This window comes from Nomascus leucogenys, chromosome 20, assembly GCF_006542625.1.
Source record: "Nomascus leucogenys isolate Asia chromosome 20, Asia_NLE_v1, whole genome shotgun sequence".
NCBI lineage: Eukaryota > Metazoa > Chordata > Mammalia > Primates > Hylobatidae > Nomascus > Nomascus leucogenys.
The window spans coordinates 79235531-79258222 of record NC_044400.1 but is presented as its reverse complement, the minus strand read 5'-3'; the positions used below and the strand labels follow the sequence as shown (position 1 = coordinate 79258222).

General features: G+C 57.9%; 1 protein-coding gene across 1 annotated transcript in view; it reads right to left on the bottom strand.

Annotated features, from left to right (window-relative positions):
• Positions 1 to 3280: 3280 nt before the first annotated feature.
• Positions 3281 to 22692, bottom strand: part of SH3TC1 (SH3 domain and tetratricopeptide repeats 1) — a 36311-nt gene continuing 16899 nt past the window's right edge. Inside the window, exons 9-17 of the mRNA XM_030801247.1 lie at positions 21871 to 22001; positions 19670 to 19711; positions 16247 to 17911; positions 12520 to 12700; positions 11152 to 11302; positions 9047 to 9169; positions 8176 to 8326; positions 6895 to 7091; positions 3281 to 3690 (exon numbers count right to left, since the gene is read on the bottom strand). Of these exons, the coding sequence (XP_030657107.1) occupies positions 3433 to 3690; positions 6895 to 7091; positions 8176 to 8326; positions 9047 to 9169; positions 11152 to 11302; positions 12520 to 12700; positions 16247 to 17911; positions 19670 to 19711; positions 21871 to 22001 (2899 nt within the window). The 3' untranslated portion in view covers positions 3281 to 3432. The remainder of the gene's footprint in view (positions 3691 to 6894; positions 7092 to 8175; positions 8327 to 9046; positions 9170 to 11151; positions 11303 to 12519; positions 12701 to 16246; positions 17912 to 19669; positions 19712 to 21870; positions 22002 to 22692) is intronic.

Below are 22692 nucleotides of genomic sequence, written 5' to 3'. Positions count from 1 at the left end.
TCCCAGGAGCCCCTCTGGGAGGGCCTGGAACCCTGAGCCTGCCCTGCCAAGGCAGTCTGCAGCCATGCGGGGCGGCTGGGTGGGAGGGACTGAGTCCTGGGATCACGCGCCTCCTCAAAACGGGAGCGCTGGCTGTGAGACCATCGCGCTAGGCTGGCAGGCCACTGGACTCCATCCAGCCACTCTGAAGGTTTTTTGTGGTTGTTGCTGGACAGCCCGGGGCGGGGGGCCGGGGCTAGCCAGCCAAGCCCTGACCTCCACCCACCACAAAACAAAGGGACTGGCTGCCTGGTTCTGCACACCAACTCTGTGCCCCTCGTTTCCCAAGCCTTCTCTCTTCACTCTTGGAACCTCGGGGCAGGCTTTATCCTTGGTTACAGATGAAGAGACGAAGGGTCTGAGAGGTTAAGCAAGTTTGTTACTGGAAAGGGGTCCCGATCCAGACCCCAAGAGAGGGTTCTTGGATCTCACAGAAGAAAGAATTCGGGGTGAGTCCATAAAGTGAAAGGAAGTTTATTAGGAAAGAAAACGAATAAAAGAATGGCCACTCTGGCCAGGCGCAGTGGCTCACTCCTGTAATCCCGTAACTTTGGGATGCCGAGGCAGGTGGATCACCTGAGGTGAGGAGTTCGAGACCAGCCTGGTCCAACATGGCAAAACCCTGTCTCTACTAAAATACGAAAAATTAGCTGGGCGTGGTGGTGGGTGCCTGTAATCCCAGCTACTAGGAAGGCTGAGGCAGGAGAATTGCTTGAACCTGGGAGGCGGAGGTTGTAGTGAGCCGAGATCACACTATTGCACTGCAGCCTCGGCAACAGAGCGAGACACCATCTCAAAAAAAAAAAAAAGGCTACTCCATAGGCAGAGCGGCCCCAAAGGCTGCTGGTTGCCCATTTTCATGGTTATTTCTTGATCATACACTAAACAAGGGGTGGACTATTCATGAGTTTTCCAGGAAAGGGGTGGGCAATTCCCAGAACTGAGACTTTCTCCCCTCCCTTTTGAGACCATATAAGGTAACCTCCGGACGTTGCCATGGCATCTGTAAACTGTCATGGCGCTGGTGGGAGCGCCTTTTAGCAGCTAATGCATTCTAATTAGCATATAATGAGCCGTGAGGACAATCAGAGGTCACTCTCGTGGCCACCTTGGTTTTGGTGGGCTTTCACCGGCTTCTTTACTGCAAGCTGCTTTATCAGCAAGGTCTTTATGACCTGTATCTTGTGCCGACCTCCTATCTCATCCTGTGACTTAGAAGGCCTAACCTCCCGGGAATGCAGCCTGGCAGGTCTCAGCCTCACTTTACCCAGCCCCCGTTCAAGATGGAGTTGCTGTGGTTCACATGTCTCTGACAAGTTGACCTGGGTTGAATGTTCCATACTGTGTGGTTGTTGGAGCTTTTCCTAGGAGTAAGAAGTATTGTTAGTAGGAAACAGGCCTCTATCAGCCCTGGGGCTGGCACTCTGCCTCAGTATGTCAGCCTCATTTTAGTGGTGACCAAACTGGGGCTCAGAGAAATCAACTCCCTCACCCCGAACCCCCAGACTGTGAGTGGTGGCTGGATTTTGAATGTGGGGCTTGAAGACCCACCGTCTCCTCTGGTCCCCCAGGCTCTGCTGCCTGAGAGGAACAGGATCCCAGGATCCAGGCCCCTCATGGCACCAGCCAGGGTGGGTGGAGATAGGGAGGCACAGTTCCAAAGCCCCCCAGACTCTGAGGCAGGTCAGGGGCCGAGAGCAACCCAGACTTGGGGACCCCACCCGAGAGGAATGGCTGCAGGCCCGGCCTGGCGGGCAGGAGGTCTGTGTCCTCAGTAACCGTGACAGCGCTTCCCGATGCTCCAGCCAGGCCGTGCCGTCTTCTTGTTTGCAATCATGCGGCCTCCTCTCCAATTCCCAAGCCCAACCCACAGAGACCAGCGGTCTGGGGTCAACATGAGGTTTGTCAACAGGTCTGAGCAGCTGCTTCCCTCCAGCCCCGCGGCCGGTTCTGGAAAGCTCTCTGCTGCCCCCTGGTGGGGAAGCTCAGGGCAGGGCTCCAGCAGCAAGCAGGGGGCTCCCCTGTAGCGCTCCCAGACCCTCCTGGCTCTGCCACCTCTGCTGGGTGGAAAACCATCCCAGGACTAAACCAGCAGTGGGTGCCTGATTCCTTATTATCAGAGCTCCGCCCACTGGCAAGTCTCTCTCTGGACCCCAGGAGAGGAGCTTGGGGGATTCCAAGGAGGGGTAACTGCTTAATGAGGACGGGAGGTTTCTTCTGGGGAGATGAATGCATTTTGAAACTAGATGGCGTGGGTGGTTGCACAGCACTGTAAATGCACAAATGCCACCACATTATTCGCGTTGAAATAGTTAATTGCATGCTATGTGAATGTCACCTCATTTAAAAAGTGTTTAAAAGAGGGGCCTGGGAGAGTGCAGTGTTTGTGAGAATCACGTGGGGCACCCAGTCTCTGAACCTCGGGTTTCCTTGCCGTAAACTGGCAAAGAGACCATGTGAGCCGTGTTTCCTGGGGCCAAGAGATTCCAAGAAGGAAAACCTGGGATTCTTGGGGACGGAGATGAGGGCCGGGGGCCGGAAGGGGAGGGGTATGTGGGGAGGGCTGGGGGGGCAGCCCAGATAAGGCTTTCAACCCTGGGCAGCAGCGTCTACATAGGCAGAGATCCCTGCATCTCACTTCCTGCAGGGCTGACCAGTGGCCGGAGGTGGGACTGGTCAAGCTCAGCCCAGCCAAGTCTGGGACCAGAGGACACTTAGTGCCCCCCGGGGCCACCCTCACTGGCCTGTGGCTCTCCTGACACCACAAGAGAAGTCCAGGAGCTGACCTTGGGTCCTAATGGGGGACACCTTCCTGAGAGCAGGCCGGCAGGGCGATGTGGTGGTCAGCACACTGGACTCTGCGTCTCTGCCCCTACCTGCTGTGTGATGGTGGGCCAGACACCTAACCTCTCTGTGCCTCTATTTCTTCAATGGCAAATGGGGGCACTAGCAGCCCCCACCTCCGGGCACAGTGGCCTGAGGATTAAAGGCAAGGGTGGCATGAGACCTACGGCAAAAGCTCCGAGCAGGGAGCTGCCCAGGGCGTTCCACCACCATCTCCCCTCTGGCCGCCAAGGAAACCCAGGCTCCTGGTGACCTGGCACAGGTCTGTTGGACTCGGGGTCCTTCTCATACCCAAGATCAGGACATAGCAGCAGGGCTGTCCCCAGGGAAGGGAGCTGGCCCCTAGACACGCCCCAGGAAGCACACTAGGGAAGGATGCCCTGGTGACTTTGATAAGTTATTGCAAAAAACAAACAAACAAAAAAACGATTTATTGCTATTTGACCCCTGCGTTCGTGCCTCCATTTCCCAGAAAATGAGCCACCGGAGACACCAGGAGAGGCAGGAGGCCCCCCGCCTTGCACAAAACCCACTCCTTAGATGCTGTCCTCAGCGAGGGTGGCTGGGGGCCAACCAGGGGGCCCACCCGCAGAGTGGCAGAGGAGGCAGGTTGACCCTGCGGACGTTGAGCTCTGTGGCGAAGGTCCTGGCCTTCTGATAGAAGAAGAGCGACTTCTCACGGTCCAGGAGGAAGTTGTGGTAGATGGTGGCCAGCCGTGTATAGATCTTCAGCTGTGCCTTCTTGTTGCCCAGGTCCACGGCGGCCGCCAGCGCCAGCTGGTAGTATCCGGCTGCATCAAACGGGTCCTGAGGGGGACAGGCCATGCTCAGCAAAAGGGGGACTTGGAGCCAGTCTCCCCAGAGGCCGTTCCTGTGCCCAGGTCTTTCCACATGTCCGGCCAATGCTGGCTCACCCCATGAGCCCAGAAGCCTGTGACACTGCTGTGGGCTCAGCTGCAGGAGGTGGAGACGGCCCTGGCACCCCCTGGAAGGCTTCCTGATTGTCCCTACACCCTACTCACCCCAAGCCTCCTGTCCCAGCCCCACCCTCTCTGCAGGCAGTGGCTGCTTTCCCCGTGGGCTGAGGTTGGGGCGGGTCCTGCCTGCTCTGAGAGTTCCATGCAGGACCCGTGGCTCCCAGCCACAGCAGGGGCACAGTGTTGAGTTGAGTGACCCAGGCTTCCCTCTGGCCCCTGTCCATGCTGACCATTTCCAGGCCCTCCACAGGCCGGGCCAGGTACAAAAGCATCTCACAGGTGTCCTCTCTGGGAATCTCCCCTGAAATATTGATGGAGTGTGACGCCCCAGACATCCACTCCCATTTTCAATGCATCTTTGCTCAAACTCACCATCCCTGGGTTGCGATGCCACCTCCCAGGCCTCCTCCTTGACCCTCCCATCCCCTATCCAGCTTCTCCCCAGGCGCCTCCTCCTCACGGGGGCCACCCAAGGGACCTCTCTAAGACCCATGCCTGGCCCGTCCCCCTTTACCATCTCAAGATGGCTCCCAGAGCTAAGGACAAAGTCCAAGATGCAGCAGCCCATTCCCTCACTGCCCCGCCCCACACACGGAGCAGGGGTGCAAGAAGGGCCCGAGTCACCCTCACTGCTCATCCAACACCCCCCAGTCCCACCGAACACTGGACTCTGTGCCGGGTGCATGGCTGAGCCTAACGTCCCTGCTCCCAGTCTGGGGGACCTGGGAGTGAACGCTGACCACACAGGGTGGCCAGGGCTGTGGCAGAGGGAAGCCCAGGAGCCTGTGGGGGGCTCAGGAGGCCCCAGACTCAGCCTGGGACAGGAGGCAAGGGCTTCCTGAAGGGGGAGGGGCATCCCAACTAAACAGGAGGGAGCCAGCCAAAGCATATGCGTCTGTGTGTGCGTGTGCATGTGCCTGGTGTGCATGTGCCTGCGTGTGCATGTGCCTGCGTGTGCATGTGCCTGTGTGCATTTGCATGTGCATGTCCATGTGTGCGTGCACCTGTGTGTGTGCCTGTGTGCATCTGCGTGTGCGTGTCTGTAAGTGTGCCTGTGTGCATTTGCGTGCGTGTCCGTGTGTGTGCCTGTGCACGTGTGCCTGTGTGCATTTGTGTGTGGCTGTGTGCGTGCGTGTGCCTGTGTGTATTTGCGTGTGCGTGTCCGTGTGTGTGAGTGTGCATGTGTGTTTGTACGTGTGCCTGTGTGTGCACGGGCCTGTGCCTGTGTGTGTGTGTGTTTGCCTGTGTGCATTTGCATGTGCGTGTCCATGTGTGCATGTGTCTCTGTGTGCCTGTGCGTGTTATGTGCATGTGTGCCCATGTGTACATGTCCGTGTGTGTGCATGTGTCTGTGTGTGTGCACGTCCCTGTGCCTCTGTGTGTGTCCCTGTTCCTGTGTGTGTGTGTGCCTGTGCCTGTGTGTGCGTGTGTGCTTGTGTGTGCGTGTGCATTTGCATGTGCCTGTAGTGTGTGCAGCAGCTAGCGGGTGGCAGGCTGAGCCAGAACACACCTAATCCACCCTATTCCAGGGCTCACTCTCACATGTAGACTAAAGGGGACCCCATTTTAGAGGCAATGGGCAAAGATGCCTGTTTCCCCTGCCTCCCTGCCAGCCTTCCAGGCCCCATCCAAACCGGCTTTCTCTCCCACCTCTCTGGGCCCTGGGTCCAGCGCCTCCTACACAAGGAGGAGGGTGTGGCCTTGGAAAGACAGCGGCCCTGGGGGAATTCCGAGGGGGCCTCCCTGTGGGAAGCTGGCCTGCGCTGACAGCACAGTCACCATGAGGCCCAGAGGGCTGTGCATGGGAAGGTGAAGGAGGCCTCTGCCCCTCGACCCCAGCCATGGACTTTAGCCTCTCAGGGACTACTTGGTCCTTTCCTTCCTCCTGGGTGGGCGGAGTGGGCGGCAGGCATGACTGAGAGAGATAAAGGCCCCTCTGGGAGGCCCATCCCCTTGGTCCCAGGCCAGCCCCTGAGCGGTGAGCAGCGTCCCTCTGAGCCTGACACCTGGCACCTCCCCGTCTGGTCTGGCTGGGACTTGGGAGGACACAAGGACCGCTTCTGACCACCAGGTGTCGCCAGCACTGGGCCGGGGCCTCCCCGGCAGCCCCAGGCCTGCGGTGGGGGATACGGGGCGGGGTCTTAGGGCTGCCCCAGCTCCTCATGTTGTTCTAAGGCCCCCAAGAGCTCAGTCCCTGGACTGGAGCGCCCTGGCCCCTCAGCCCACAAGGAGCACCGATGCAGTGCCAGTGTGATGCTGAGTAGGGACGGGCGCCTGCTGGGCAAGGGGGTGGGGACACTCCAGGTCCGAGTCTGCTGGTCCCAGCTCTCCACCCCTGCAGGGCTGGGGGCAGAGGGAGCACAGGTTCCAGCACCTCCCCTCAAGACAGGCCCGACCCAGCAAGGCCTCAGCCTGGCTGTCTGGGGCCCTGCCCCACTGCACCCGCCCTGAGCTGGGGTTTCCCTGTCTGTGAAGCAGGTGGTAAGACACCGGCCCCGCCCCACCCTGCCTGGGTGATGTGAAGATTCAAGGTGTCTGGGGACTCCAGGAAGGAGCTGCTTAGTGCAGGCTGGCACCCTGGGCAGGCTTCCTAGAGGCGGCGCCAGGATTTGGGTTGGATCTTGCAAGGTGGATTCAATGTGAGGATGATGCCATCCCCCCAAATGTCCTTCTCCCTACCCTGTTTTCTTTGTTAAATACAACTTGACACTTGACTGTCAAGATTCAGCTTTGGTGTCACCTCCTCCAGGAGGGCCCCCCTGACTACAATCCCCCTTCTTTACCGAGAGGCCACCATTGCCCACTCATGTATCAGCATCCCTGGCTGAGGCTGAGTTCTTGAGGGCGGGGCCTGGCCAGCTCGGGGGCTGGGTTGTGTGTGCTAACCTTGCCAGCTCCTCCAGCCGAGCGCAGCGCTCCAGGGAGGGCACTGGGCCATTCCTAAGGAAGGTTGGAACCCAGGCCTCTGGAGTCTGAGTGGAGATCCCACTCCCGGGGGCCAGGAACACCCCGAGCCCTGCCCTTCCCCACCCACCTTCAGGTCATAGAAGATTATGTCACCGAGCACCAGGTACACCTTCACGTAGTAGAGGGTCTCCTCGTCAAACTCCAGCGGTGAGTTGCAGAGCGACAGGGCCTTGAGGTAGAAGTGCTCGGCCAGCTCGCCGTGGCCCAGTTGGTGGTGCAGGGCGGCCAGCCGGTGGTAGGCCACGCGCTCGTTCAGCCGGTCCCCTGGGGTGCAGGCCGAGGGGGGCAGGTGTGAGGACGTGACTCCCTGGGGCAGGCAGGGCACAGGCCCCTCAGGAGCAGGCATGCAGACCCCGGGCAGCACCTGGCTCGCCTCCAGGCACCTGCGGTCACCTGGGCAGTTCTGGCCAGTCCCTTCCGGGCTCCCAGACTCACTTTCCCATCTGCAAAGCAGAACTAATAAGGCCTGCCCCCGTCTATGGTGAGGCTTTGGCAAAGTCAGACTTGGATGGCCCGGCTCTGTGCCTACACATAGCCACGTGCCTTTGCTCACTGTTTTTAACCAGGAGAGCCCAAAAGGCGTGCAGCCCAGGCACTCCCGGGCACCAGGGCTCCAGGCAACCCACAGACGTGACATCCAACTCTTCCTGGGTGTGTCATCATCAGAGCCCCCTACCTTGGGGAGTCACTGCGTGCCTGAGCTCCAGGTCTGCCCCGCAGATGCGCGAGCCCACCTGGGCTGTCACCGGTGTCCTCCCCTTTTCAGGGCGAGTGCCGTGGAGCCTGCATTCAATGCATTCCCATGCGGCTGCACACCTGTGTACCAGGCCCTGGGGCGCAAGGCGCTGGGGCATGAGGCCCACCCGGGGCTCCCTCTCTCTAGAGGAGGACAGACGACCCTGGCACAGCACGGGGGGGATGCCTGACTTTAAGGGGCAGGCTGCTGGAAGGGGAACTGGGATTTCATCAGCCAGAGAGCCGTGTGGTTGATGAGGGTGGGAAGGGCACAAGAGAAAGGGAATGTGCCACTCAGCCTGGCACATGCAGGGACCAACGAGATGCCAGGCATGTCTGGAAGGCAGAGGGCACACTGGCTGGCCCTCATGGTCAGCAGGGGGAAGAGGCAGAGGAAGCAGAGCTCAGCCAGGCAGGGAGCTCTGCACTGCGTGAGAGACCTCGGGCTGTGCCCCACGGCCGGACGGACGGGGGAGCCAGCTGAGCAGATCTGTCTGCCTGGACAGGAGACCATGGAAAATCCAGCAGCTGTTTCCACTCCTGCCCTGCAGACCTGGAGGCTGAGCTCTGGCAGAGTGTGGGTCCTAGCAGGGTGGGGGCTCAGGGGGCTTACCCAGGGTGATGCTGAGTGCTAGGGCCATGTGGGCAAACTCCAAGCCCTCCTGGGGCTCCTCCATTGTAGCCAGCAGTGCCACCAGCTTGTTGCACAGCCGCAGCTCCACCTTGCGGTTTCCCGTAGTCACTGCCAGGGGCAGGGCCCGGTCCTGCCACACAGGCAGGTGGGGTCAGGCTTCCCGCAGCACCCACCTTGCCCAGCGCCCTCCTCAGAGCTCAAACACGTGCTCGGAGCTTCCCACGCCCCAGCTACCCCTGGGCCTCGACACAGCGCTGTGCTCTGAGATAAAGGGCAGTTCAGACACCCAAGCTGGGGGCTGAACAGTCACCTGAGACCCATCCAGCTACACCCGGCAGCCTCGGACCAGCCCCTCCCGCTTGGGCACCGGGGGTCTCACTGGGGGGAGCCAGCACTCCTCTCTGCTCTAAAAACACCACATTTATCTGTGCCCAGGGCTGAGCCACACCGTGAGCTCAGAGGAAGGGAGAAGCCGTCCCCGCTTCGGGGTGCATGCAGACCTGGGCCCTGGCCCTGGGCCTCCCACTGGCATGCCGTGTGTCCTTTGACATGTCCCTGTGCCTCTCTGAGCCTCAGTGTCCTCATCTGTAAGATGGGGACAGTACTTCCCACTCATGGTGGCTTGAGATCATCGGGTGCAAGGGTAAGGCCATTGCTGTGTCCAGGCCCCAAGTGTTTGTCCCGGGCGGGGGGCACAGTCAATATCATTCCCCGTGAAACCACTAGGAAACTAAGCATGTTGGTGGGCGGCCCTGCCTCCAGGTGGGAGGCCTCTCCCGGCCACACCTGTGCCTCAGCCCTCAAAGTGCCCCCCTGGGGCCCACCCACATCAGCCCACAGGCCAGCTCACCCGGTAGAAGGACACAGCTTTCTCCCGCTCCCAGGCCCCGTTGAAGAAGATGTCTCCAGCCGCCTCAAACAGCTCCAGCCCCAGGTTGGGGTCGCCTGTGTACAGGGCCACATTCTGTGCCACCTGAAAGGAGGCAGAAGTTCCCTTAAGACCCACACCTGGTGAGGTGGCCACGCCCATCCAGGTGGGACTCCCCCCGCCCCCTCCCCCCCCCACTCGGCCTCCTTCCTCTCACACACTGCAGGTGCACCTGAGCCTTTTTCAGACCCTGTGCATTAGGTCTGCCCCCACCGCTGGCATGAGGACAATGACCTCATGCACCTGAGTGCCAGGAAATGACTGTGCAGCTGCAGCCCAGGAGCCCGACACCTGTGAATCCTGCCACCAGGGCTAGCCCTAGCCCACTCCCCCTGCACTCAAACCAGCCTCCGTGGCCCCCAGATGGCTGGGAGCCCATCCCCTGGCTCCTTTCTGCATTGCCACATCCCTGCCACAGCTCAGGGCCCCACATCAACAGTGTTTGTGGGTGGGCTTGTCCCCTCTTGGCCATGAGCTCTTGATCCTTCTCCTCAGCTCGAGGAGATATATAGCAGGTGCTCAAAAACAAAAGTTTCGCCAGGCTCATGGGCTTCCCAATTTGTTCCAGATCACACTGTGTTTGGGAAAGCCTCTGAAAACCGCTGCTGTGACAGATGCATTTTGTAAGGAGACTTGCCACATGTAGCTTGGAGCAAGTTCTTCTGTGTGTTAACTGAGAGGCCACATTATTTGAGCATGTGCTGTATACCAGTGGGTGCTGGGCACTGTGAGGGGCTGTGCCTCTGCCCTCAGGGAGAAGATGCTGGCCACTGGGGGAGGATATGAGGGAGCCAGCGGGAGGGAGGGGAAAGGCATACAACAGGTGCTCAGCAGTGGCTTAGGAATGAGTGGATGGATGGATAAATTGATGAGCAGATGTATTGGCACATGGATGGATGGATGGGCAGATGAATGGATGGGTGTGTGGATAGATGGATGCATGGATGGATGGATGGATGGATGGATGGATGGATTGACGGATGGACAGACGGACAGATGAATGGATGGATGGGTGGGTGGATGGATGGACGGATGGATGGGTTGAATGATGTGTGTATGTATGGGTTGGTGGATAATGTATGTATGGATGGGTGGAGGGTGGATGATGTATGTATGTACACATGGATGGATGGATGGATGGATGGATGGATAGATGGGTGGATAGACAAATGTATGGATAAACAAATGGACCGACAGACAAATGAATGGAGGGATGGATTAATGTGTAGATGGGTGGGCGGATGGATGAATGATGGATGGATAAATGGATGGGCGGACAAACAGGTGAATGGATGGATGGGTGAATGGATGGATGATGGAAGGATGGATGGATGATGGATGGATGGAAGGATGAACAGGTGAATGGATGGATGATGGATGGATGGATGATGGAAGGATGGATGGATGATGGATGGAAGGATCAACAGGTGAATGGATGGATGATGGAATGATGGATGATAAATGGATGGATGGACGAACAGGTGAATGGATGGATGATAAAAGGATGAATGACGGATGGATGAATGGATGGATGATGATGGATGGATGGATAAATGGAAGGATGGATGGATGAACAGGTGAATGGATAGATGATAAATGGATGGATGGATGATAGATGGATGGATGGGTGAATGGATAAATGGATGGATGGATGGATGGGTGAATGGATAAATGGATGGATGGATGATGGATGGATGATAAAAGAATGGATGAATGATAGATGAATGGATGGATGATGGATGAATGGAAGGATGAACAGGTGGATGGATGGATGATGGAAGGATGGATGCATGATGGATGGATGGATGGATGATGGATGGATGATGGATGGGTGGATGGAAGGACGAACAGGTGAATGGATGGATAATGGAAGGATGGATGGATGATGGAAGGAAGGATGGATGATGGATGACAGATGGATGGATGGAAGGAAGGATGAACAGGTAAATAGATGATGGAAGGATGAATGGATGGATGGATGGAGAGTGAACATGTGCAGAGGCCCTCCTGCGTCCCTCACCACTCACCTGGATGTACAGGTCCACCAGCTCGCTCTGTCGCAAGATGTAATAGATCTTCCCTGCTTGCAGCCAGGCATGTGCCTCTTTCTCTTTCTTCTGGAGGTCAATGAAAATCCCCAGACTTCGTTTGGTGTAGTCCAGAGCGGATTTGTAGGCCCTGGAATCAGACACAGGTGTCAGAACAAGGGCTTTCGTCCTCCTGGAACCAGTCTGCCTCCTCCCATGGATCTGGTGACAGATGAATCTGGAATGTGGGGACTGGGAATGGCCCTCTCGTGTGTGCAGTGTCCTGCCCTTTCCAGGCTGCTGAGAGTGCCTGGGTGAACACACACGGCACAGAAAAGATGAAGGACATCCTTCTGAGGGAACTGGGCATCATGCTGCCCTGTGGCAGCAGGAGCATGCTAGTCCATCTCCCCCGGGTTCCAGACATGGCCTGTGTCTTCTCCAGATGCACCAGGAGCCATTAGTGTTCAGAAGCTATCCAGGCCAATGGTTCTCAAGGTGTGCAGGCATCACAGTCACCCAGAGGCCTGTCCGTATAGCTTGCTGTCCTGCCCCCAGAGCTTCTGGCTCCACAGGCCTGGGGCGGGCCCTAGAACTCCCACTTGCCACGAGCTCCTAGGTGACATGGATGCTGCTCTGCTGGTACAGGGACCACACTTTGAGAAGCATGGCTCTAACACACTGGCCCATTTTCCTGATGTGAACCTGAGGCCAAGACTGGAGCTGATCTCCTGGGTCCCCGTGGAATCTAGCTCCTTCCCTGCTCTTTCAGTGAGTCGAAGGGGTATGACTGCAGCAATGTCACTAGGCCCTGTGGGTAGGGTGGCCAGGGCCATGGTTATCCCACCAGGTCAGGATGCTCCAGGGGAGCCGAATGGGCCACGTGTGACGTGAGACCTTGAAACCCTGCCCCGGGGAAGCAGGTGACACAACTGGCACTGTCTTCTGTGGGAAAGAAGCCACAGGTGGCTGCTGTGGTCACATTTAAGGGGACAGATGAAGGCCAGGAGTGAAGACTCAGGGCAGGCAGAGGTCAGATGACAAAAGCCACCATGGTAGGAAGAATAGCCCAGAATGCACGTAACTGCCTCTGCTGGGGTTGAGAAGACCTTTGGGGAGGTGTGCAAGCAGGGATGGGAAGACGTGTCACCCAACAAGGGAGGCTCAAGCTGGGACTCACGGGTCATCAGCAGCCCTGGGACAACCCCAGGCCCCCCAGCTCAGAGCATCCAATGCCAAGGAACCAAATGATCCCAAGGAGAGGGGCTGCTGGGCCCCTGAGCCAGCTTCCCTGTGCCCCTGCCCCCCCTGCCCCACCCGCCCCCTTTGCCCCCTCCCCCCCCCCACCACCACAGAGCCAGTCCTCACCGCTCAGTGCCCAGGGACAGGTAGAGCTGGCTGATGGTCTCCAGGAGCTGCCCCTCCAGCACCTTGTCGGCCACCTTGCAGGCCAGGGAGAGCTGGAGCTCATGGTAGATGACACACTGGGCCTCGCTGGGCATGACGGCACTGTAGAAGTGGCACAGCCGCTGGACAGCCCGCAGCTGGCCTGGGCGGAAGACAAGGAAGACGTCAGCCTCCCAGCATTGAAGCGAGGCTGGCTGGGCTCAGAGGCCCCTGCGATGTGCTTGCCTCTTTCATACCTCTGTGAGCCTGGGCCCCACAGGCAGGGAGCCGCCGAGCACACCACGACATGGGCACAGCTTGGTGCAGATGCCCATGGTAGAGGCCAGCCTTCTTTACAACCCCCAGGGCTGAGGCCCTGGCCAGGCTCGGTCCCTGCACCAGGCCATCTATTTCTGCTTCACAAAGCCCCTCTGGCCAGGACCAGGGCTGCCTTCAGCCAGAGCTGATGAGGCCAGCGACACAACAGCCCCTGTCGCAGATGGAACCCTGAGGGAGCAAAGCCAAGTGTCACGTCTGCCACACACGGCATCATGTTGGGGGAATGGGGTTCAAAGCCGGTCCCTGGCATTACCACACATGCTCCTCCCGTGCAGCCGGGCTCCAAACCCACAGGCTCACGGGCCTCTCCCAAAGCCAGGGCGCTGGGAACAGTGGAAAGCTTCCGATTTTCTAGTGTCAGCAACATTCCGGAGATGAACACCAGAAACCAGGTACGCCGAATGGACATCTATCACACATGCCACCGAACAACGGCAGAATACACAGTCCTCTCAAGCGCCCATGGGACATTCCCCAAGACAGACCACGTGCCAGGCCACACAACGAGCCTCAGCGAATGCAAAAGGACTAAGACCCAAGCAGGGGTGTTCTTCAGCTGTACTGGCGAGAAACTGGACATCAACAGTGAAGGAAATTTGGGAAAGTCAAAACTATGTGGAAATGACACACTCCTAAACAACCAGTGAGTCAAAGAAGAGACCATCAGGGAAACTGAAAACTAATTTGAGAAGAATGAGAACAAACGCACGGCACGGGCCAGCGCGATGGCTCACGCCTGTCATCCCAGCACTGTGGGAGGCTGAGGCAGGAGGATGGCTTGAGTCCAGGAGTTTGAGACTAGCCTGGGAAACATGGTGAAACCCCGTCTCTACAAAAAAAAAATACAAAAATTAGCCGGGTGTGGTGGTGCATGTCTGTAATCCCAGCTACTCGGGAGGCTGAGGCAGGAGGATGGCTTGAATCCTGGTAGAGGTTGCAGTGAGCCGAGATTGCACCACTGCACTCCTGCCTGGGCAATAGAGCAAAATTCTGCCTAAAAAAAAAGAAAAAGCACAGCATATCAAAAATTCCAATTCCAAGATGCAGCTAAGGCAGTGCTGAAAGGGAATGTATAACTATAAATGTCTACATTCAAAGAAAGAAGAAAAATCTCAAAAACCCAACCTTCCACCTTGAGAAACTAGAAAAAGAAGAATGAACTAAACCCAAAGCGAGTAAAAGGAAGAAAATAATAAACATGAGAGTGGAAATGGGAAGTAAAAATACAGAGAATGGAAAAACAAAAGAGCTAATCAACAGAACCAAAAGTGGGTTTTTCGAAAATATTAACAAAATTGACAAATCTTTCACCAGACCGACCAAGAAAAGAAAGATGGGACACAAATGACTAAAATCAGAGACTGAGCACCATGGCTCACGCCTGTCATCCCAGCACTTTGTGAGGCCGAGGTGGGTGGATCGCTTGAGGCCAGCATTCAAGACCAGCCTGGGGGAATATGACGAGACCCCATCTCTAATAAAAATAAATATTAAAAGTTAAAAACCCAAGTTTATAAAATCAGAAATGAAAGAGGGAACATCATTGCCGACCTGACAGAAATAAAAGGATTCCATGAAAACACCACGAGCAATTGTACACCAACAAATCAGATCATCTAGACGCAACAGCCAAACTCCTAGAAAGACAGAAACTACCGAAAGGGACTCAAAAATGACCCCAAGTAAGCATGTGGGGTGTCAGCCCCGCCCTCGGTCTCCTCGACTGTTCAACGCGGGGTGGGGAGACAGGGAAGCATGATCCCCGTCCCCTGGCCTGCATTTCCAAGTCTGAATCCCCCAGCACCCCGGGGAGGGCCTCATAGGAGGAGGTGCCACAGGCTATTGTGCCAGGACCCACCGGAGGTTGCAGTGGGGGCTGGGGTGCTGGGTTCCTGGACAGTCTCCTTCCAGTCAGAGAATGGCCCTGGGGAAGAAGCCTGGGTCTGAACCCCCCCACCCCTCCTTGGACAGATGTGTGGGACCGGGGCCCCTTCACACGGTCCTTTCCAAAAGCTCGTCCCTCCCAGGCCAGGAGCGGGTGCCAGGCCTGTGCTGGGAAACGGGCAGATTTGGCCACAGCCCCTGGGACTCTGGGCCAGGCCATAGGTGGCACCTCTGAGTGGTCTCACTATGCCATGACGTCCATCCTGGGAGGAGGGACAACGTGCTGCAAGGCAGAGGGGACCCACAACGGTACCCCGTGTCTCGGCCATTTCCCCAGACTCAACTTCCTCATCTATCCTCTGAGGCCTAGATTTCGGACAGCCCTGCCCACCTACTGTCCGTTCACTGCTCAGGCTGCAGTGACCATTCCATAGCACTCCATGGCTCCCCAGTGCTCTTGGGGAAAAGGCCAAGCCACAGCCTGAGGTCCCTGGCCCTGCTTAGCTCTCCAGCAGAGCTTCTCGCCATCCGGCACCCAACCCACCCACGCCCAACTCTGCACTTCCCTGCATAGGCCCTGCTCACTCACCCCCCACTCACACCCCACTCATCCCCGCTCACCCGCTCACACCCCCGCTCACTCACCCCCATCACACCCCTGCTCACTCACCTCCAACCACTCACCCCCGTTCATACCCCACTCACCCTTATCACACCCCCACTCGCTCACCCCTGGGCCTTCACACAGGCTACACCACCAGCCCCTCACCCACCACCTATTACTTGACTAAATCCTCTCAACCCTCTGGTCCCAGACTAAAGAGGCTTCCCTAACCCGGGGCCAAGAGCTGCCCCGCCATCACGCCACTCACCCTTTTGTGGCTTCTCTGGCCTGAAGCTCACTTTCCCACGCTCAGCCCCTGCCACCTGAGGACCCCACAAGCCCCATTTATGGGTGGGGCCTGGCACACTGGCCTGGCAACGAGCTGCTTTTGCATGAACTGCTCTGCGGCTTTGGGTAACCAGCCGCCCGTGCATCCTCTGTGAAGTGGGATGACAGGTGCACAGGGCTGCCGAGATGCCAAGCAGATAACAGGGGCACAAGCACCGGCGTTCAGGGCCTGGCTCATGGAGGGGCCCCAAGTCCCAGCTCAGCAGAGCCTGCCTCGCTCCCAGGGTTATGTCTAGGGTGACCCACCGCCCGTTGCCCAGACTTCAGGGATTCCCAGCATGCAGGACTTGCAGTGCTCAAGGCAGGATGGTCCCTGGGCAAACCGGGAAGAGCTGGCTCCCCCAGTAGGGCACAGAGGGCCTGGCCCTGCGTGGGAACCGCCTGTCTCCAGGGTGCTTGCCAACATCTGCTGTTTGCCATGACTCAGCACTTTCGATGGTGGAAAAACCACCGCTTGTGTCTGAATCACAAATCCCAGGTGTGCCCTGACCCGAGTGGCCTCAGAAGGCACGCAGGAGGAACCGGGGCACTCACTCTCCACGTGGCCCATCTCCACGGCGACCAGAAGGGCCCACTCGTAGTAGCCTTTGCCCTGCTGGGCCGGGCCCTGGCGGGTGCAGAGGTGGCCCAGCTGCAGGAGCACATGAGTGAAGTCCCGGCCACACTCCCCGCGGGGCAGCCTCGAGAACAGCCGCACAGCCTCCAGGAGGTAGTGCTGGGCCAGCCTGCTGGCACCCGCGTGCAGGCACAGGGCCCCAAAGTTGGCCAGCACCACTGCCTGGTTCCTCCACTGGCCCAGGTCCCGAGCCACCCGCAGGGCACGGTAGTAGCCCTCGGCTGCCTGCCTCGTCCGGCCACTCCTCTTCAGAGCCACAGCCACCATGTTGGCAATCACGCCCTCCTGGTCCTCGCTGGCTACCACCGCATCCTGGACAGACTGCAGGATGTCCAGGGCCACCGGGCTCTGCCCATGAAGCACATGCAGCCAGGCCAGGGCCACCAGGTGGTCCACAATGGCACGGACGCCGGCAACAGCACTGGCTTCCACCGCCTGCGTCATGAAGGTGATGGCCGGGCCGTGGCAGCCGTGGTGGCTGTACAGCTGGGCCAAGCTGGCGTAGAGGGGGCCGCGCAGCACCTGGCCCGTGCCCGGGATCAGGGAGGCCAGCGCTTGCCTGAGGTAGTGGGAAGTCTGGGCCGGGAGGCTGTGGGGCTGGGGGGCATTCTGGAGCACGAGGTTCACGCTCCTCAGCGAGCCGGCCAGCGAGCCCCGTGTCTGCAATGAGGCCACCTTGACACAGCTCAGCACCAGGTGGGGCAGGCACTTGCGACTGTAGATGTCAGCCAGGAGTAGGTAGCAGTCTGAGAGCCACGCAGCCTCTGGGGCTCCCGAGTCCCTGTGCAAAAGCAGCAGCCGCTCTAGGAAGGGCAGGGCCTCCTCGGGCTGCTTGAGGTGCACGTGGTGCCTGGCCAGCAGGAAGCAGGCCCGGCCCTCGGCCTGCAGGCTCTGGCCACCCACCGCCCGCCGCAGCGCCAGCTGCAGGAGCTCCCCCTCCGCCTCGGTGCTGCAGATGTGGCCGGGCGTCCCCAGGAGCAGGGCCATGGCTTTGGGCACCACCTGTGCACACTTCTCCCTGTTCTTCTGCTTCCGGTAAATGCTGGCCAGGTTGGCGTACACAGCCACCACCAGGAACACGTCCCCAAAGCTGCCCTCCAGGGCCCCCAGCGCCTCCTCAAAGTACACTCGGGCCTGGGACAGCTTGAGCCTCCTGCTGCACAGGCGCCCCAGGAGGAAGCAGAGCCTAGCCAGGGCCATGAGGAGGCCAGCTTTCTTGGCCGCCCCCCGGGCCTGTGCCAGACGCCCAGTCAGCTCCTCCTCGTCGCTGAAGCTGCGGAACACGCTGCTCAGCCACGGCAGCGCCACATCGTACAGGCCACGGAAGCTGGTCTTGTACCCGGGGGCGTTCAGGAACAGCAGCAGTGAGCTCAGGGCCTCTGGGTCCTCCCAGTCGTCCTCAGCTTCCAAGCAGAAGGAGGGCTCCTCGGGGTCCTGCAAGCTCACATTGCTGGATGCCGCACAGAGACCCCAGGACGCTGGCTCCTGGGGGCAGCCTGGGCAGGTCTTGCATTGTTCCAGAACATTCTTTACCTTCTGCAGGGTCTCCTGTGGCTCCGGGCTCAGGCAAGGTGGAGGTATTTCTGCAAGTCACAAAAACACCTAGACAGATTAGAGTCCAGCAGTGAGTCCTGGGTCCACTGGGGGCAGGGTCCCGGCATCCCCGGCCTCTGTGTCCCTGGCGTAGCACCATCCCCGGCCTCTGTGTCCCTGGCGCAGCACTTTCCAGATGATACCGCCCTACTGGCTTGCCACGAGCCCTTGAGAATTATGTGCAATGCAAACCCAGGGCCTGGAGCACGTAGGAACTCCGGCACTGTGGGGACAGGGAGAACACAGGCCCGTGGCCTGACTCTCCTACGAAATCACCCTCCTGTCCTCCTTTGCCACCCACCTGACAGCATGGTTTTAGGAGACTATGTGTCAGCTCAGTGATCCCTCAGAGATGCCTTTCCCTTTTGAAAGAATCAAAGCCTTCTAATCAGACCCAAGTATATGCAGCACTACCACTACAAATGTAACTTTTGTCGGCATACTGGGCCCCCCGATGGGGTACAGGAATCCATGAAATCCTCAACAGCCAATCAGAGCTACTGATCAGCTCAAAAGCTGCTATGCAAAATTGGTAAAGCCACCCACAGCAGAGGACAGGGATGTTGTCGCCATGTACCCAGCTCCACGCAGGGAAATGGACCATCCCCGCAGGAAGGATGGGAAAGCTTCCAGGCTCCTGTGGCCACCTTCACCTTGGATGGTCTGAAAACCTGAAGCCCGCAGTTCCTAAAGGGTTAACAAAGGCCAGGCTGCCCATGCAGCCCGCTGGCGCCTGCTGGCTTTGGTGGATTCCCAGCCAAAGCCCCCTCCCAGAGGTGAGCAAACAAGCGCATTTCCTGTTGGAAAACCTGGGACGAAAGGAGACATTACTGGGAAGGAAAGAATCTAGATTTAAATAGACTCTCTGTTTCAAGCTCACATGTAAAAAATATTTTCAATACAAACTGTCTCCTTATTCATCTGTAAAGCCTTGGAATTAAAAAAAAATTAAATATGATTTAGAGGCAAATGTCTGACTTGACTACACTAGATTAGCTAAGAAATCTCCCCCGCCCGGCAGAGGCAAACAGCCCTTCCCAGCCATTACCCTGGCCTTGGGGGCGGCTGGAGAGCCACTCGCCTTTGCTCCAGGACTCGGTGGAGGCGGATCCACCCCCCCCCAGGCAAACCTACAACAGCCTTCCCTTCCCCACTGGCTCCGGCCTCCTCTGGGACCTCCTGCCTGCATCCCAAATGTACTGGAACGGATCCCATTCCCAGGGAACTTCCGAGGGCCACTGGGGTGTCGACATCCCCAGGCTCTCCCCATGCGGACCCTGTGTGAGGGGAAGACAGATCTGTAGAGGGGAGATGGGAGAGTCTCCCTGATCAGCCCCCCAGGAAGGAGCGACCTTGAGGACCTCAGTGGGCCCTGCAACCTAGGCTCTGAATTCGCCACGCTGGGCAGTGGGCCTCTCTGAGGCAGGGGCAAGCTGAGCTCCAGGTCATGAGAAGGACCACCTACAGGTGGGCCCAAGCAGTGGACAGGACGCTCCACCTCGGTCAGGGACTAGGCGGGGGGCCAGCATGTTCACTGGAAGAAGTGTGGGACCCCACGGTCTCCAGTGCCACGGTGGACAGGAGGTTCAGGCCCACCTCAGGCGACCTCCCCCAAGTCCCCAGCCCACACCACAGAGGGGTGACAGCCGCACCCAATGCCCACCGCGCGCAGCTCTGTCACCTCCCCCGGCATTACCCCCAGGCCCAGCTCATAACCAGAGGAAGCCTGAGCCACCGGCAAAACCCACCTTGTTCCTGCGGCTGCTCAGTCTCAGCTTCCTCTACTGAGTCTGGCAAGGGAGAAAAGAGAAGCAGTCAACACCCCCAGCCAGCACCTCTGGTCCCCTGCCAGGCCGAGCTGGTGTCGGTGTTGCAGGGTGAGAGCATTGCAGGGTGCAGGTGTTGCGGGCTGAGTTGTTGCAGGGTGCAGGTGTTGTGGGCTGAGTTGTTGCAGGGTGTAGGTGCAACCAGCATAGGAGCACTCCTGACACCTGAGGGAGAGGCACCAGCCAACTGGCCAGAGAATTCCCATGTTCCAGCGTCTCCAGGCCTCCACCCCACCCAACCCCTGTGGGGACTCCACTCTCCCATCTTCTGGGGACGTCCTCCCATCATCAGCGGGGAGCACACTCTTGGCTTCCATCAGCTCCATCGGGGAGCAGGGCGCATGGAACAGGCAGCAGCTCTCAGTCCGACAGCTCAGAGATCAACACCGCTCCACAGTGCACCCCCACCCTCTTCATCCCAGGGCAGGCAGCTCCCGGGTCTCAGTTTCCACCCCTGTAAAGTGGCTGACACTAACTGCTTACTGGGTTTCAATGGAGGTCAAGTGAGAAATAGCTGCAAAAAGATGTGGACAGTGTCAAGCGCTGTGAACTGGGATAACAGGTGTGCAGTTCTGGGGAGCTGCAATGCCTCCATCTCACAACACCTGCACCCTGCAACACCCCTACTTATGTCACCTGCACCCTGCAATGCCCCCACCCACAACACCCCACAGTATGGAAGGTCCCAAACCTGCTTCCTAAAAAGGACAGGAGTAACCATCCAGGGGGTCTGAGCCTTGATATGCTAAGGTCAAGTCTAAGTTTGTCCATTCAGGAAGGGAAGTTGATTTGTGGGATCTACAAATTTTAACTCTAATATTGGTGGGGAAAAAGGTCTTGTAATGCATGTCGTCGAGCGAGCAGGAAAAAAGCGTGTGTGGAAATGTATCTGTTTATATATGTGTGTGCATATGTGTGTGGGGGGGTGCATGCATATGTATGTATGTGTGCGTGTACACCTTGTGAGGAGGTGCATGCACATGTGTGTATGTGTGTGTACACCTCTGCAGGCACATGTGCACACATATCTGCATGGGTGTGTGTGTGTGCGTGTATACATGTGAGTGCATGTGTGCACGCACACAGTGTGTATTTACATGTGTATTTGTGTGTTTATGTCTGTGTTTGTATGTGTGTACACAGGTATACAAGTAGGTGTGTAGATGCTGGGCGCGGTGGCTCACAGCTGTAATCCTAGCACTGTGGGAGGCTGAGGCTGGCAGATCAACTGAGGTCAGGAATTCGAGACCAGCCTGGCCAACATGGCGAAACCCTGTCTGTACAAAAAAATACAAAACTAATCCAGGGTGTGGTGGCGCGTGCCTGTAGTTCCAGCTACTTGGGAGGCTGAGACACGAGAATCGCTTGAACCCGCGAGGCAGAGGTTGCAGTGAGCCGAGATCATGCCACTGCACTCCAGCCTAGGCAACAGAGCAGGACTCTGTCTCAAAAAAAAAAAAAAAAAAAGTGGGTGTGTAGGCCCGTTTTTGTTTATCTACACCCAGCAGATAGCACAGCCTCTGCCATGTTTCTTTATGTTGTGGATGACATGCCACCTTCATCTATGCATTGCACTGCAGCCCCCAGAGAAAACTTGCGCACACAGAGGGGCACTGAGGTCAGAGGGACTATCTCTGTCCTTAGGAGGCAGCAGCCCTGGGGTCCCACCATGACACTCCCTGGCAGCTAGGTGACCAGGCCACACCACAGCCTGGGTTCTTGTGACGAGGAGAAAAGTCACTCTCACCCAGGCAAAGCGCAGTGGGCAGAGGGCTGGGCCCCAAACAGGAGCCCTCAGGGCTGGCAAACTAGAACCAGGCCCACACCCTCTCCCTCGCCCAGCGTCTCAGGCAGGTGCCTGGGGTCAGGGCAGGAAGGGCTTCCCTGGTGCCCATGGGAGTCTCAGGGCCACATTCCCACGCCCTCAGCTCCTCACCCATCCTCTCTCCTGTCTGGCTTGTCTGCAGCCCCTGTGTGCCCTGGAGGCAGCGGCAGCCTCTGTCTGTTCACCTTTCAGTGCCCAGGGGCTGGCACTCACTATCTGTGGATGGACGAAGGCAGCGGGGGCTGCAGAAGGGAAAGGGGAGGGCAGCGGCCCCGCCACAGGCATTGCCTACACGCACCCAGGCTGTACATGCTGCAGACATCGGTGCCCGACATCCGCCTCAGCAACTGCCTGGCATCCTCCTTAGAAAAGCGGCCCTCGCCGAAGAATGACTTTTCTTCCTCATTGAGAAAAATCGCACTTTCCAACCTGGAAAAAATAAAGTGCTTTATTCAAAATAACATATTTGCAAAGTCAGCATTTCACACGAAGACACATTTCCATCCCTTGATTTGACAGACAGTCTCGGAGCACTACTCTCTGCCCAGGGGTGGAGACAGAGATTTAAAAACAACAACAACAACAGCAACAACAGCAAAAAGTCCAGGCGCGGTGGCTCACACCTGTAATCCCAGCACTTTGGGAGGCTGAGGTGGGCGGATCACTTGAGGTGAAGGGTTCAAGACCAGCCTGGCCAACATGGTGAAACCCCGTCTCTACAAAAATACAAAAATTAACCAGGCATGGTGGCATGAGCCTGTAATCCCAGCTGTTCGGGAGGCTGAGGCAGGAGAATCACTTGAACACAGGAGGAAGACGTTGCAGTAAGCCGAGATCACACCACTGCACTCTAGCCTGGGCAACAGAGCAAGACTCTGTCTGGAAAAAAAAAAAAAAAGATCCTGACCTCAAGGGGGTGCCTTGTCTGGCCAGGGGCAGATACCCAGAAGCAGGAAGGGCTGCAACGGATGCAAACAGGTAATGGCGTCCTAGGACAGTGAGCTCCTAGGCAGCCTTCAAAGCCCCATTCCAAATGTCCCCTCCCTTATGAAGTCCCCTGTGACAGCTGCAGACAGAACCAATCCAATCTCTCCACATTGTAAACTCCCACTGATTCTGT